This window comes from Diabrotica undecimpunctata, chromosome 9 (genome assembly GCF_040954645.1).
Source record: "Diabrotica undecimpunctata isolate CICGRU chromosome 9, icDiaUnde3, whole genome shotgun sequence".
Taxonomy (NCBI): Eukaryota; Metazoa; Arthropoda; class Insecta; order Coleoptera; family Chrysomelidae; genus Diabrotica; species Diabrotica undecimpunctata.
Window position 1 is genome coordinate 120,806,680 of NC_092811.1, and position 16,979 is coordinate 120,823,658.

Below are 16,979 nucleotides of genomic sequence, written 5' to 3' on the forward strand. Positions count from 1 at the left end.
AATAAAAACCAAATAATTCAAAGCAATAAATATTCAACAAATACGATCACTCAATAAATCAAATTTTTGTCAAATGGAAAATTGTCAAAATAATTTAAAATTCAAAATTCATTCAAAATCTCCGGACCACCTGTAATTATTCCGTCTCTCTTTCCCTATCATCAAATGTAAAGCTTGCGATATTTTAAAGCCCTTACGTTGGGTTGCCAGTTAATGTGATATTAAAAGTCAGAGATGCACCAAGCAATTATTTAGCTAATTAATTAATTAAATTAAACAAGGCGAACAAGACTGTTCGCCTTGCACCCTTGGAAAACAACTGATGATCTTTTTTTCCTCTAAAATCTAGCTAAACTCTCCTTCATCCATCTCTCCCACTTTTTTTCACTCTTTGCCAATCAAAGTTCGTCTTATTTATCCCCATTTAGATAACAAACAACAAACTTAACTACAATTATAACTTTCCTAAAAACTATTAACATGTTAATCGTTTCTACAAATTCTTAAGAACTAACGGAGAAATATAATTTTAAATTCTACCCTATTGTCTTTATTCACTGTACAAGTCCATTTGGAAAACCCGGTCGTATTGTTCAATTCACTACGTTCACTGAAATATATTTTACAAAGAAAATAATTTATGCATATCTTAAATTTTGTTTACTAAGGTAATCCAAAGATAATGGACTTTTATTTCTTTGAAATATCGTTTATAGTTTATCAGTTGAAATATTTTAAATGATTATATTTTATAATTTGCAATATATTACGAGCAAACCAATATTATTTTTAATTTTACATAGCATAACAATATATATATATATATATATATATATATATATATATATATATATATATATATATGGATTCTATGGTTACTCTAAAATGAGACGTTACTGTCCTAAATCGATTGAAAAGTCATTTCGGGGAAAACATCCATCATGCATATTTTCATGTTTTTATTATTGCTTATTTTCAGGTGTGTACAACTCTGCGAGTAATTTTAAACACGCGAAATGTTTTGAAAACATTTTTATGCAAACGCATCCTGCGTTTGTTTGTTGAAATAACACATTAGGTAAATATGTTTTAAAATAATTTCTTCCGCTTAAATATTTTGATTTATTTATTCGATATGTATATATATATATATATATATATATATATATATATATATATATTAATGTGATATTAAAAGTCAGAGGTGCACCAAGCAATTAATTAGCTAATTAATTAATTAATTAAACTTATTTAAATGATGCAATTATGATTTTATCACACTATTTAATTCTCTTATCTCAGGGATATATTCGTGCTTCAATATCTATGCTTTACATATGATAGGTAAGGTCTAAAGAATACCGGAATAATAAAAAACATATGTGATACAACATTATATATTGAAATAAAATTCACACTCAAATATCTTCAACAAAAAATATCTCATATAATGATTATCAAAATTTTGTTCTACGTACGTGAACCTTCAAAACTTAATGTTATATACAATATAAATTAAAATTTTAAATTAAAATTGTTGTTCTAAATCTAATGTTCAAAATATTTCTATCTTTTCTAAAGCAATTAAAAAAAAAACTTTGTCAATAAATAAAAACTGACTAATGTAAAAAAAACTATCTCTCGGATGATGAGTTGTCCAAATCCTTGTTCCTTGTAGCCTACACTATCTATTCTTAGCAGTTCCCTAGGTAATCAGCAATCTTTCAACAAATTATTGCGAGCCTCTCGTCTTTAATGATCTCCTTCAAATGCACGTATCGTTCAAAAGATGCTTGCCTCTTCTCCTCTCGATAAACTGAATCTCTCGTTCCGGCCTGAGCAGTGACTCTTGGAATATATAAGTAGAAAAGTATACCTTACAATATTTTACTGGATCAGCTTCCGTCAGATACACTAACTCCAAGAAAACTCACAAACATTCACTTCTAGTGCTTACTATCACTTGGGAACCACCAGAGAACAACGACTGTTCGCTTTGTACCCTTGGACAACAACTGATTATCTTTTTTCCCTCAAAAAACTAGCTAAACTCTCATTCCTACATACCTATCCCACTTTTCCTCAATCTCCTCCAATCAGAGTTCGTCACACTTATCCCCATCTACCATTTAGATAACAAACAAAAATTTTACCTACAATTATAAATTTCCTAAAAACTATTAACATGCTAATCGGTTTCTACAAATTCTTAAGAACTAACGGAGAAATATACTTTCTAAATATTCTATCCTATTGTCTTATTCACTGTACAAGTCCATTTGGAAAACCCGCTCGCATTGTTCACGTCACTCGAATATATTTTACAAAGAAAATATTTTATGCATATCTTAAATTTTGTTTACTACAGGTCATCCAGGATAATCGACTTTCATTTCTTCAAAATATCTTTTATAGCTTATTAGTTGAATTATTATATTTTGTACTTTGAAATATTTTAAGAGCAAACTAATATTATTTTCAACAATATAGATATATATATATATATATATATATATATATATATATATATATGTATATATAGATATGTATATATATATATATATATATATATATATATATATATATATATATATATAAACTCAACAGTCTGCCGAGTTGAACCACGTCGATTATCATTGCGCCGAGCTTTCGACATCCTTTTCGTTGTCTTCTTCAGGGCTTCCGATGTCTCAGTCTACCGAGTCCCCAGACACAACTACACTAATCACTAAGCAATACATTACTAGTGCTGGGAATAGAAGACGGGTAATTTATACTGTCGATGGTGACGTGTTTTGGGTGAAAGTTGGCCTAGGGGTTAGCGCAGGGATTGGCGCGGGATTTGACGCGGGGGTTGGCGCGAACATTTCTGACAGTAAGATTTTGATTGACGGGTGGAGCGGATGGTATTTTCTTTATGAAATAGTCGAAGGTAACCGTATGCCATCATCTCTTTTATTAAGACAAATTGGCATTTTTTTATTTCTATGGCATATCGTAGAATTCTTGGTTTATAGAAGCGGATAGGGGCTATGGTTCTGAAATTTCTGGAGATTCTATAAATATAAATATTATTGACTATTATTGAATAATATTTGCATTCAAAATAGATTTGAGAATTACTGTAACACGGTTTCTTCCTATACTTTTAATTTACTTAATATTGTTAATCTTTAATTTTTGATATAAAAATCTCCCACAATCATCGGGTGCAATCAAACCATATTATGATCTTTGGTCTTTTTAACATAAATTTAACAATTTTTAAAGTCGTAATTACTAGAAAAAATATTAAAAAGTTTAATTTCCCTTGTAACAATAACAGATAATTTTTATTAGGCCCTATCAATTAAAATCGTGGTTATTTCCCGTTAAAAATAGTAGATTCCCATCACTCATTTCACCACAAATTTACGTTCTTTTTCTTCTTGAAAATAAATTGGATACTTTCTAAAATTTTAACAAAAAAATCCAGGGTATTATCCAAACGCCAACAAATCCTGTTATTTTTAAATCAATTTAAAACGACGGCCTTAGTGAAAATCTTACTTTGCAAATTGAATTTCAAATTCAATAATACCGTAGTGGATTGTTTACCCTAAGTTCAGATTTCCGGAGAGCAGCCATTATCTTGTGAGTTACCGAAAGTTTCCAAACAACTCTTAGCAAGAAAATATTCTATTATATAAACTTCCCACCCTGTGATACAATAGTCATGAACTATTCCCAAGGAACTTCGTACATATGCTTATTGGATTACGAGCTACCGAGAGTTTTGACCTGATGTACAGGATAAGGCGACTTTTGGCTTTCTACATTTTGATAAAAATAAATAATGAGGAGACAAAGTTCATAGATTACTCGTTAAAAATTGTTTAGTATTTAGATTTTAATATACAGAGCACGAGACGTTAACTATGAGATACCAAACAGCTCCATATTTTTAAAATTTTTTGTTTTTATCGGTATTTTCTTCTTTGGGTGCCGTGTCCGTATTCAGACGTTGGCCGTCATCATGTTTACAATTTCCTGAAACCTTTCTCTGTCGGCTGCTGCGCGAAATAATTCTTCTACTGTGGAACCACATCATTGTCTATATTACGCAGTCATGAAAGTTTCTTTCGACCAATCCATCTTATTCCTTCCACTTTTCCTTGTATTATAAGGCGAAGTAGATGGTATTTATTTCCTCTAATTATATGGCCGAAGTATTCTGTTTTTCTCCTCTTTATGGTGTTTATGAGCAGACGTTCTGAATTGATTATTTGAAGAACATCTTCATTGGACGTGTGCGAAACCCACGATATCTTTAGGATTCGTCTATAGCACCACAATTCGAATGCTTCTAACTTGTTTAGCATTGTAGTTTTTAACGTCCATGTCTCACAACCATACAATAGGATGGACCACACATAACATTTCAGGACCTTCTTACGAAGATTCATCGACAGATTTCTGTTGCATAAAACTGGTTTCCAGGTCATAAAAGCCTTACGTGATATTTGGATCCTGGTTATTATCTCTTCATCAGAGTCACAATTTACATTTAACCAGCTGCCAAGGTATTTGAAATGATTTACCCTTTCGATCTTCTCTCCATTAAGAGAAATTAGACCTTGATCTATATTGATCTTTCCAACTTCCATACACTTTGTCTCTGAAATGTTGATTTTAAGGCCTCTCCGATAACTTGCTTCACTGACTAGATTTAGTAGTGTTTGGAGGTCTTGTAAATATTCTGCAAGAATGGCTGTATCGTCAGCGTATCTAATATTGTTGATTACTTCTCCACCTAGTCTTACTCCCTCTTGTCTGTCATCCAAAGCCTCCCTAAAGATTTCTTCAGAGTACAGATTAAAAAGAGTGGGTGACAAAACACAACCCTGCCGTACTCCGCGTTTGATGGATATTTTTTCAGTCGTACTGTCTTCAATTTGTATAGAGGCTACTTGATTGTAATATAAGTATTTTAGCACTCTTATATCATAGTGGTCAAGTCCTACTGCCCGTAGGCAATCGAAAAGTGTATCGTGTTGTACTCGTTCGAACGCCTTCTCGAAGTCGATGAAACAAACATAAACATTCTTTCGGAATTCATAACTTTTTTGTAATAGAACGCGCATACAGAATAGTGCCTCTCTAGTTCCTAGACCGTTTCTAAATCCAAATTGCTTATTACCCATCCTACTTTCGCATAGAAGGAATACTCGGTTTTGTATAATTCGTAAGAGTATCTTCAGTGTGTGACTCATCAAACTGATTAGTCTAAAATCGCTGCATTTGGTGGGCCTACTTTTCTTTGGTAATGTTATAAACAGTGACTCTAACCAATCATCTGGTATTTTTCCTTCGTTGTAAATTTTGTTGAAGAAAGGTTAAGCAGGCAATTCTTTCCTCATCCAAAAGTTTAAGTAGCTCAGCAGGGATTTGATCTGGTCCAGGTGCTTTATTGTTTTTGGCTTGCTGTATTGCCTTTGGAAGTAAAAAGACTTCCGAATTCAGTATACTGGGACCTCTGTCTGTCACAGGCAGTATTTGGAGCATTTTCTCTAGAAGCATCGTCAAAAAGGTCAGTGATGTATCTCTCCCATTCTTTGCACTGTTGTTCGTGATCACAAATTTTTCCGTCCTCGCTTTTAAGTATTTGAACATTTTTCTGTTTTCTAATTCCGGCAGTATATTTAAGTTTCTTGTGGAGGTTGAAACTGTCATGCTTTTATTATTACTTATTTATTTATTTTTTTTATATATAATTTTCTATATTTATTTATTTTTTTATCGGTATAAGATAATTCAAAAGCGCTCTGGTATTAAAACGCTTACTTGTAAGGGAAATATAATAAATAGACAGTTGCTTTCCTATTAGATTCGGTGCCAAAAGGGGACTGCCTCGTTTTTGCAGGGAATGACTCATACATTAGCCCTTCGATGTATCATCTCAAAAAATGTGGAATAATTTGTCCTGGTAGTTAGTTAGCACACGTTTACTTGTTTATTTATTTGGTAAGTTATTAATAAAGCTTTGATTCTAGGCAAAATGTATTTTTTGCCTATTCTAAGTTAGTCCAAATATCCCTGTATTTGGACTAAGACAAACAAAAGATTTATAAAGCTGAATAAACTGAACCATGAACTCTTTTTCTTTCATTGACATTATTATTACAAACAAAAAACACAAAATAACGTACAACGCAGCCTATCTATGCAGGAGACCAAAAACCCGAAAATTAAAGCTACATTTACACGTTACCACATGCAAATTATCTGACCATCCAGATTTTCCTCAAGCCAAACTTTGTGGCTTGCGCAAGTGAACAATTTTCGTTTTCATACACCAATTTACTTGCACAAATTAGCATGCACAAGTCAATTTGCGCAAATTGCATGAGCGTGAAAACGTACCTTTACGCACAATGCACGCCGGATCAAACTTTTCTCCGACTGAATACGGAAAAATTGCGCAGTTCGTATTATTGTGCAATATAATTGAACGTTTGGATAGAAAGAACTATTCAATCTCATTGTACAATATATGTATTGTACAATATTATTGTAGGTCCAAGGGCTGTCTACGATGCTGTGAGATCAATCAGGCGTAGGTCATTTTGGTTGCTGACCGTGTGGAGGATGTACTCGCCAGTAGTTGGTTGGTAAACTTAATAATATTTATGTCATTCTTTGACATTGTCTGAAAAAATTCTCTAATTTCTCATAGAATAGATCGTTCTCATCGTCTTCTTTATCTTCAGTACGGGCATGGATATTTATAACGCTGTAATTGTTTGCCAATATTACATCACGTAATTTCATATAGACAGGATGAACAAATACGGATGAATTGTTATGGAATAAAATATTGCTGAAAAATATTTTTTCGGGTGACATAGAACGGTTATAGTAAATTATAATGTAAAATTAGAAGCAATTTTTATCAAAAATTTGTCTGTAATATATTGAACCCGTTTGTGTTTAATTGATCGAGGTTTTAAACAATTTTCGTTAACCGATTTTAAAATGAATTATTCGTTGAATTATTGCGGTTAGCTAAATACTGATGAACATTAAATAATATTTAATTTTTGCATATTCGGCGCTGATTAAATATTATTCAGAATTTATGAATAATTAAATTATTTTATTTCTATTCAAGGTGTACGATTTGCACCGGTTTAAAGGGTGGAAATAATCTATGTGATATTGCCAAATAATAATTGCGATAACTCAAAATCACGAACTAAACCGTAAACAACACTATAAACTAAGCCATATGGAAGTCCGTTGTTGTTGTTTCTTGGACCTACAATTGTGTTCAATCTGTATCAAAATATCTTAAAAATATTTTTTTATTAGTATATAATTTAATATTCTTTTTGACTACCTGATTTGGAATATAAAATAATTTCAACATCTTATCTCTTAAAATAGAAAGGCATATATTATCATACGCACTTTCTACGTCTACAAGAAAAGCAGAAAGGTGATTGTTTCTGTCAAAATGATTGCTTATGTCTACCACAAGAGTACTAAGAGCATCTACAGAACCCACCTCTTTTTTAAAAGGGAATTGATTTTGACAAGCTAATTTATTATAAATTATCCACCAATCTAGTCTTACTTTGATAATTCATTCCAGTCTTTAAAACACACGACATCAAAGAGATTGGCCTATATGATTGTACTAAGTTGGGATCTGTATTAGGTTTAAGGATTGGTATGACAAGAACAGTTGTTAATATATCAATTTCTGCATCTTTAAAAAAAATATCATTAAAAATATCAATTATCAATTATATCAAGTATATCATATCATGATATACTCTCCTTCAAGCCATCCTGCAAGAAAAAATATTTGGAAAACGAGGTCCAGGAAGAAAAAGAACATCTTGGTTGAAGAACCCCAGAATCTGGTTCAATACAACATCTGTACAGCTTTTCCGCGCTGCTACAGATAAGGTAAAGATTGCCATAATGATCGCCAACATTCGTAACGGATAGGCACATCAAGAAGAAGAAGAATATTATATCAATTTTTTGCTATATTTGGAAGTTTTTTAAGCATAGGATATTTAATATCATCGTAATCCGGAGCGGTGTTAGACCTATTAGTTAGCGCAAAATCAAGTTCTTCCCGTGTAAATGGATTTAGAAGAAAGGGACTTGAAGTTATAGGATTATTTTGAATTTCTATAGCAGTATTAACTGATTATTCTGATTCTTCAATCAATTCATCATTAATATGATTAATACTTGGAGTATACTTCCTTTGCATTTTTTTGCTTCATTCTAAATATTTTGAATAAGCATATTTTTATTTAACGATAAACACCAGTTTTCCCAACTTTCTTTGGCTTTTAGGTTTAGAACTTTTTTATTTTAGCCATTTCTTCCTTATACCGTAAGTAATTAGCAAAACTAGAGTTAGTTTATTGTTCTGAAGCTCTTTTCTTGTGGTATTTTAAAGTAATTACTATTTAAATGGGAATATAACAAATAAACGTTTCAATTTCCACGTCCAAAATCGTTCTTAAAATACGATTTCCGAAGTGGAAATTGAAACGTCAATAAACTTACTTTAACCTTTAATTGTGGCTTATTTCCATTTAAATAGTAATTAGAGTTAGTTTTATATGCTTTTGAAGCATCTTTCCTGTCAGAAACAACTTGTTCACATTCACAATCCTACCAAGTAGGAGATGGTCGTTTAATATGTTTTATACGTCGCATTGGACTGAGAAGATGCATTATTAATACTCGCCATTAGGAAGTTATATTTCTCTTAGGTAGACAAGCTGTCCGAATAGTTAAGAAAATTTTGTTTAATCAGATCAGAGTATTGGGTTCAATTAGCTTTATTAACATTCCATTTGGACTTGAAATTAACAGAAGAAAGATTCATTTGAACTACATAATGATTCGATCACAATGTGTCATCTAAGATGTTCCCAATAATTTCTTTTGGAGAACACAACGTAATGTCAACACTAGATTGTGTCACATCCGGGCGGGTCAGACAGGTTGGTTTGCCATTATTAAGAACAACTAAATCGAGAGTATCAATGGCGTTAATAAGTTGGTGACCAATGACATTTTTAAGTGAACCCCACAAGCTGTTATGCGCATTCATATCACCACCTATAATGCAAGGAAAATTAAATTATTCCAATTCATAAAAAATCCATCACTTCACTCCGAAATCAAATCGGCAGTGATCTAAGTGGACAGCACCCGGATTAAACCGTCCAAAGCGACCAAAGGAGCAACAATAAACCACCGGAAAGGGTATGTGCTCTGTATTTTGAGACCCATAAGGAATTATTATATATTTTTTTTGGTGTCACAAATTATCAACCCTGTCCTATATTTATAAAACTATTTCTTCAACTCAATAGTATTATTTATGATCACCCTCTATAAGGTTTTTGGGTAAAAACAGTCCGCACTTATGATAAAAGACAACAACACAACGTTTTCTTTTAACCCTAAATATTTTTTTCTAGATGTATCTGAAAGAAGGATCTCTTTTCTTTCTCCCGACGCTACCGTTGTAAAAACCTTCATACATCCATGTCACTAATGAAATATAAGCTCAACCGAGCTCTAAATTCTCTTTTGTTTTTCTTGTAAGAGGTCTTATCGTTCTAGTTTTGTTTCCTTTGAGAGCACGAGATACATATCCATTGGCGTTCAAAACACTTTTTTAGAGAAAAGTTTTTTCATAAAGGTCGGTTTTTTGCCTCGATGTTTTTCATTGTCCAAAGCTTTATTTTTATAGAAGATAAAAGATTTTATAAAATGTGTTTTATTCTTATATACACAGAACAATATGTTATCCGAAAAATTGTTTTTTTATATACAGGGTGTCCAATTAAGTCGGCACCATATGGAAAACTTTTTTTTAGTTTTATGAACAAAAGGTGATTGATTTTTTATAAAAAGTTCTGCATGTTTTAAAACCTAAAATACAATCTTTAAATATTAAAATGTTTCAATCAAATACGCGGTTTTTCAAAAAAATATGAATTTTGTGTAAAATTTAACAATATCCACAATTCATATTTTTTGACAAACCGCGTATATGACTGAAAAAATTTATTAGCTGATGATAGTATTTTAGGTTTTAGAACAGGGTTGTCCAACTTGCAATGCCTTAAGGGCCAAAACTAAAACCTTTGATGTTGTCGCGGGCCATATAATAATTTTGTTACAAGTAATAACAAAATAAAGTGAGGTATAAAAATAATTAAAACAAAAAAGAGTATTATTTCTTTTATTGCTCAACAACTACATTTTTATATAAACGGAAAATTTATTGATAACACTTTTCAATAATCAAGAGAAACATTGCAAAAGCAACGAAAAAGATGTATCCAATTAGTGTGAGGACTGTGGTCGATCGGCTTCATCCACCAATGAAAAAATGTCCACATCCAGTTCAGTTGTAGACACTCTCATAAGATGACGTAAGGAAGAATCGGTAAGGTTGCTTCTGTTTTTATTTTTTATGTATTTCATGGAGGAAAAGGCACTTTCACATGTATATGTGCTTCCGAACATTGACGTCATTTTCAGTCCAAAATCTCGCAGGTTTGGGAATTTCTCCTTTAACAGTAATTTGAAAAATTCAGGTCCCTCTTCTTGTCTAGTGATTAGGAACATGTCTGCTTGAAGATCACATAACTCAAGCTGTAAGTTGGGTGGTTGATCATCAATGGTTGCTCCAAGAGGGTTATTATAAAGTAGTACACTGCTTTTGAGACTTTCAATTTCTTCAAATCTTATATTGAATTCATCAATAACTTGTTCAATTTGTGAAATACAGGATGAAAACTCAATATTTTTCTCACCGTTGAATTCTTCTGCTATTTGCAGACAGCTAGGGAAGTGTGTCAGGTTGTTCTTTTCCAAAGCACGTTTAAACACGTTCAGCTTATTCCGGAATCCGTTTATCATTCCGATCAAATCTGAAACCGTCTGGTTTCTTTCTTGAAGACTTAAGTTTAACATGTTAAGATGATTAGTCAGATCTGTTATAAAAGCTAACTGTCTTAAGAATTCTGGATCCTTAAACTTCTCTTCCAGTTCAGTTGTGTCAGATGAAACGTATTTGTTGAGGAATGCAGGGATTTCCTTTCTTATGGCAAAAAATCGTTCCATGCACTTTCCTGCATTCAGCCACCTTACATGGTTGTACATTAGCAAGTCTCCATACTCAGCCTCTGTTTCCACTAAAAACTGCTTATGTTGCCTGTGTAAAAGAGATCGATTTCCACCTCTAATCATATTTATAATCTTAATCACGGTTTGGAAAACTTGATCTTCCTTGACTGATTTTCCACATAAAGCTCCCTGATGTATAATACAATGAATTGTTGGGCAAGTGACACCATTCTCTCGAAGCAGACCCACTAATCCAATTTTTTTACCTGTCATTGATGGGGCCCCGTCTGTTGCTATGGCTGAACATTTATCAAAGCCTCCAATTCTGTCAACTGTTTTCTTCACAGCCTCATAGATGTCTTTTCCTTTTGTTGTTCCATAAAGAGGACAAATATGAAATAACTCCTCTTTACTGGTAAAATCATCAAAAGTAGTGCGCACAAATATTAACAGCTGACTAACATCGGTTTAATCAGTGCTTTCATCCAAACAAAGTGAGAAATATGAACTTTTCTAACCAGGCTAAGCATAGATTTTTCTACTTGCTCACCCATAGCAACAATCCTTCTTTGTATGGTTTGATGTGAAAGTGGCACTGATTCAAATTTCTCCGCCATTTTAGAATCACCGAAACCTTTGGCCATTTCAACAGCACATTTTTTTATCAAATTCAAAAAGTTACAGCTATCCTATATAAAACTTGATGTGACCTCTTTTTGACTTGTTTAGTAATTATAAAAAAAAATTCTAAATATTAGTCATAAGGACAATACATTTTTATAAAAAAAAAAGTAGTTCTGGTTTCAGTATTTTATATTCATTGCCACTCAACAACAGGCTTAAAAGTGTTCTTCTTTCAATTTTTTAGTTTTAAACTAACTCTGGAGTCTAGAACTAGTCTCTGGAACTAGAAAATAGAATATAAAAACTAAGAGCTGAATCTCACTGTAAGATTAAGCAAACCAAAAAACAAAATTGCAAATCATTCATGGCATCCACCCCCTGCATTAAAATGGAAATAATTCGTTAATTATCTGGAAAGCAACAAAACTCCCAAATTAGTTTAAAACATGATGACAAACTTATTACCTCACAGAAGAAATCATAGAAGCTTTTGCTGACTTTTACAAACAAAATTCCAGCATTAACAACTACTCTCCAAGTTTTCTTTAATATAAATTTAAAAATGAAAAGAAGGAGATACAGATCACAGAGAACACGGATAACTAAATAAACTTTCCAATTTCACCAGAAGAATTGGACGATGCATTGTTTGGCATAAAAAACTCTTCACTGGGTCCAGATGATATACCAATATTGTTTCTCCAAAAACTTAACACAAATGCTAAAACATACCTCCTTAATGTTTTGAACCAAATGTGGATACAGCACTACTTTCCAAAGTCTTGATCAGAATCATATAGTATCCCAATCCCTAAACCTTAAAAAACGAAAACAAATCCCCAATTCTACAGACCAGGGCTTCCCAAACTGTGCGTCGCGACGCTCTGGGGAGTCGCTGCATTGTCCCAAGAGCGTCGCGTATCAGCGCCGACTTTTAATACAGAAAACATATTTATTTAATTTTAAATGGGTATAAAATATATGTATTAATAAATAAATCAAATAAAAAATATAACATTAAGTCGATAGACTGATAGACCCTCAAATTATCCGAAATTATTCAAAAAATTCTTCAATCCTAAACTTATCCGATGGTCCACGAAATTATCCGAAAATCGGATAATTATCCGAAGATTGGCAACACTGCAACACGACTCAGTCTAGTGAGCGCCGGAGGCATTCTGTTATGATGGGCGGCTCCCCTCCATCGTGTTCCCTACTGTCGCTCGTGTTATGTCATTTAGTCAAGCTTTTGTTTTGTTTTATTACGCATGCGGAGTTTTTTGCTATCAACAATGGATACTTAAATTCAAAAGAATAGAAAACGAAGTGAAAAATCAGGCGAGAGCAGTAATGTTAATTTAAGTAAAAAGAAGGAAAATAGGAAATATGACAACAAATATTTGGATTTACCTGCGTTTCTAAAGGGAATGTAGAACTTCCACAATGTGTTGTTTATCACAAAGTATTGGCGGCTGAAAGTATGCTTCCTAATAAACTAAAACTGCATTTGGAATCAACTCACAGTCATTTACAAGGTAAGCCAAGAGACTTTTTTGTAAGAAAATTGCGAGAGCTAAAACATCAGATCACAGCTTTGGTTTCAAGAGCATCAATGCCTAACAAAGCATTGCTCGCCTCTTACATGGTAACTTACCGTATTGCCAAATGTAAAAAACCACATGCGATCTCTGAGGAACTGATATGGCAACAGTGATGATTGGAGAATCGGCAGCTACAGAAATAAAAAATGTACCTCTTTCAAACAATACAGTTAGTCGCCGTATTCACGACAGGGCAGAAGATATTAATGAGCAAATTGTGGGGAAACTTTCAGGTTTATTTGCCATTCAACTGGACGAGGCGACTTGTAGTAATGATGATGCTCAATTGATATGTTATGTACAGGACATACAAAAAACAAATATGTGAGGATTTGTTATTTTACATAAAAATATATGAAAGTTGTAAAGCTACTAATTTATTCGAGATTTTAAACTCATATATGACTGAAAATAATAATAACTGGGATAACTGTGTAGGTGTGTGTATGGTGCCCGAGCGATGTCTGGACAGTATGGAGGACTACAAGCTCTCATCAAAACCAAGGCTTAAAGTATAAAATGGACACATCATACATAGAGAGGCCTTAGCAGCAAAGAACGTTACACCTGAATTAAGTGTTGTGATGAATAGCATTATTAAAGTGGTGAACTACATTAAAACACGACCCGTGAAATCAAGACTTTTCCATAAACTTTGTGAAGAAATGGAGGCCGACCACACCTTTTTAATTTATTATTGCAACTCTAGTTAGCGGTCCAAAGGCAACGTACTCACACGTGTATACGAATTACGAAATACATTTTACACGTATCTACATACAGAATTACATGATGATGCACAAAACTTTATTAATTTAGAGTTTATAATAAAATAAGCATACCTCTATGACATATTTAACCAATTAAATGATCTTAATAATTCTTTGCAAGGAAACAATACTCATATCCTGAAATTGGCAGATAAAATTACTAGGTTTCAGAAGAACTTGTTCTTATGGAAAAGAAAACTAGAAGATCAAGAAATTGACTGTTTCCCTGCTTTACAAGCTTTTCTACAAGAAAAATCGATAGAAGTCCTTGATCCCTCTGAAAAATATGTTTATGTTATATGTTAAATAACCTCAGAATCTGGTTCAATACAACATCTGTGCAGCTTTTCCGCGCTGCTGCAATTAAGATAAAGATTGCCATGATGATCGCCAACATTCGTAACGGATAGGCACATCAAGAAGAAGAGGATATAGCAATATGACTGGGTCATACTACCCTTTGCTGTAAACAGAGGAAAAAGAACAACTGATAAAATTGTCCTGTGATTCCAGCCTAAAGCTTAAATACGACAAGAACAAACTGTTTGAATTTTGGAGCTCAACTTTTCATGAATATCATGCTATCAGCACTGCTACAATAAAGGTTTTATTGCCATTTCCGACTTCGTACTTGTGCGAAATGGGCTTCTCTGCAATTGCAGCAATTAAAAACAAGTACAGGTCAAACATAAACTTAAAAAAGAAATGAGAGTGGCAATTTCCCAATTGGAGCCCCGGTTTCATAAGCTGTGCTCAAAAAAGCAAGCACATCCCTCGCATTAACCAGCCAGTTACATAAATAGATATCTCTTTTCATTTTTGTGTCTATGTTTTGATTTCGTTCTTAATTTCTATTAAAAATTATAAATGTTTAAATAGTGTTTTTGTTATAACTATAACCTGTTACTAGGCTAGTACTAAAATTGGTAAGTATTATTGGGGGTTGGGTTGAGGGGGCGTCGCATCCTATCAGCAAAGTCCCAAGGGGGTCACAGTACGAATAAGTTTGGGAAGCCCTGCTATAGACCAATATAGACCTTGTTAACTTGAAAGCTATTTAAAAAGAATATTAACCGGCGCCTTGTATTGTTCCGGAAATATAGAAAACTGCTAATCACTAATCAGAACGGCCTTCGTCAAAATAGATCAACGACTGATAACCTACTTTATCTTGAATCCGACATTAATGTTTTGTATTTTGAGAACGATTTCCGAAGTGGAAATTGAAAAGTGAATAAACTTATTTTAGACTTCAATTGTGGCTTATTCCGACTAAAATAGTAATTGCTTTAAGATGCCACAAGAAAATAGCTTCTTCTTATTCTTCATGTGTCGAGCTCGATTATCGAGCGTTGGCTCTCAAATTTGCTATAGTAATTTTGTTGACGGCAGCTCAAAAAAGAGATGCAGAGGATCTGTTAAACCAATCTCTCAGGTTTCTAAGCCATGACGTTCTTCTTCGACCTGGCCCTCTTCTTCCGTCTACCTTGCCTTGAATTATTAAATGGAGTATATTATATCTCTCTGGGTGGTGCATAACATGGCCAAAATATTCAAGTTTGCAATTTTTAACTGTTTTGACGACTTCCTTAACTTATTCCATCCGATGCAAAACAACTTCGTTACGAACTTTATCCACCCAACTTATTCGTAGGATTCTCCGATACACCCAGATTTCAAAGGCTTCCAGTTTCTTGAGAAGTGTATCCGTCAAAGTCCAACCTTCGACACCATACAAAATAGTAGAGAACACATAATATCTCACTAATCTAATTTTCAGACTTAAAGTAATATTGTTTCCACATAACAGTTTCTTCATCTTAAAGAATGCAGCTCTGGCCTTCTCTATCCGTATTCTAATTTCTTTGCTCATGTCCCAGTTCTCATTTAGATTACAACCAAGGTAAGTGATACTGTTAGTTCTCTCCAGTTGTTCACCATAAGCTGATACCACTTCCGGTTGTGTTGGCGTTTTACTGACGACCATCACCTTTGTCTTTGCGGTGTTTAGCTTGAGGCCATATCCATCACACGTTGTGGTAATCCTATTAATTAGATGTTGAAGTTCTTCGTAATTGCTTGCAATTAACACTGTGTCATCCGCATATCTCAAATTATTAATATTGACGCCATTCATTTTTATACCACATTGAACATTATCCACTGCTTTATTGAAAACGAACTCAGAATAGATGTTAAATAGTAGCGGATACAAAATGCAGCCCTGCCTTACTCCTCTTCGTATTTGAAGCTCTTCAGAAGTGTCCCGGCCAATCCTGATGTTTGCACGTTGATGTCAGTAAAGATTTTTAATAATGCGTAGGTCTTTATCATCAATACCTACCTGCTGAAGAATAGCTATCATTTCAGTATGTTTTACTCGATCAAAGGCCTTCTCAAAGTCAATAAATATGGTTGTAAACTGATTTTGTTTACAACCCTGTAATTTTCAAAATAGTATATTTCCCTTTGTTCATAACTATACTCCACCCTGTATGCCAAGACGCCCTATTCATTCCATCAATAAACTCTAACGGTACTTACTAAATCATGTTAAAAATGACCTGTCCCCGACATCGGCGACAGTCCAAAACCCTGGTCTATTAGAAACTCTCGCGGAAGTACCCACCAGGTTGTGTTACCTATAATACGTAGAGAAATAAAAGTTAGTTGTAAGTTACTAGTATTCTTTAAGTACCATAAACAATTAAAATAATACAGTCCACTTAAAACCCCAGAGAATACCGGCGGTATAAGTTAGTAAAAGATTGAAAGCACGTGGAATCATACATAATTCCTCCTTAAACGCCGGTATTTTCTCCAA

The 16,979-nt window shown here is 33.3% G+C and overlaps 1 protein-coding gene across 1 annotated transcript; it reads right to left on the minus strand.

Annotated features, from left to right (window-relative positions):
- Positions 1–10,371: 10,371 nt before the first annotated feature.
- LOC140451295 (general transcription factor II-I repeat domain-containing protein 2A-like) lies at positions 10,372–11,801 on the minus strand. Its single transcript, XM_072545042.1, has 2 exons — positions 11,620–11,801; positions 10,372–11,569 (listed from the first exon to the last, which is right to left on the minus strand). The coding sequence occupies exons 1-2, from the start codon at positions 11,799–11,801 to the stop codon at positions 10,372–10,374; spliced, it is 1,380 nt and encodes a 459-aa protein (XP_072401143.1).
- Between the last annotated feature and the right edge of the window lie 5,178 nt (positions 11,802–16,979).

Bases quoted from the DNA above. Each gene is read 5' to 3' on its own strand.
- LOC140451295 (XM_072545042.1), bottom strand. From the start codon at position 11,801: ATGGCCAAAGGTTTCGGTGATTCTAAAATGGCGGAGAAATTTGAATCA. The intron at 11,570-11,619 runs GTTAGTCAGCTG...TGATTTTACCAG, and splicing joins AAAGCACTGATTAAACCGAT to TAAAGAGGAGTTATTTCATA.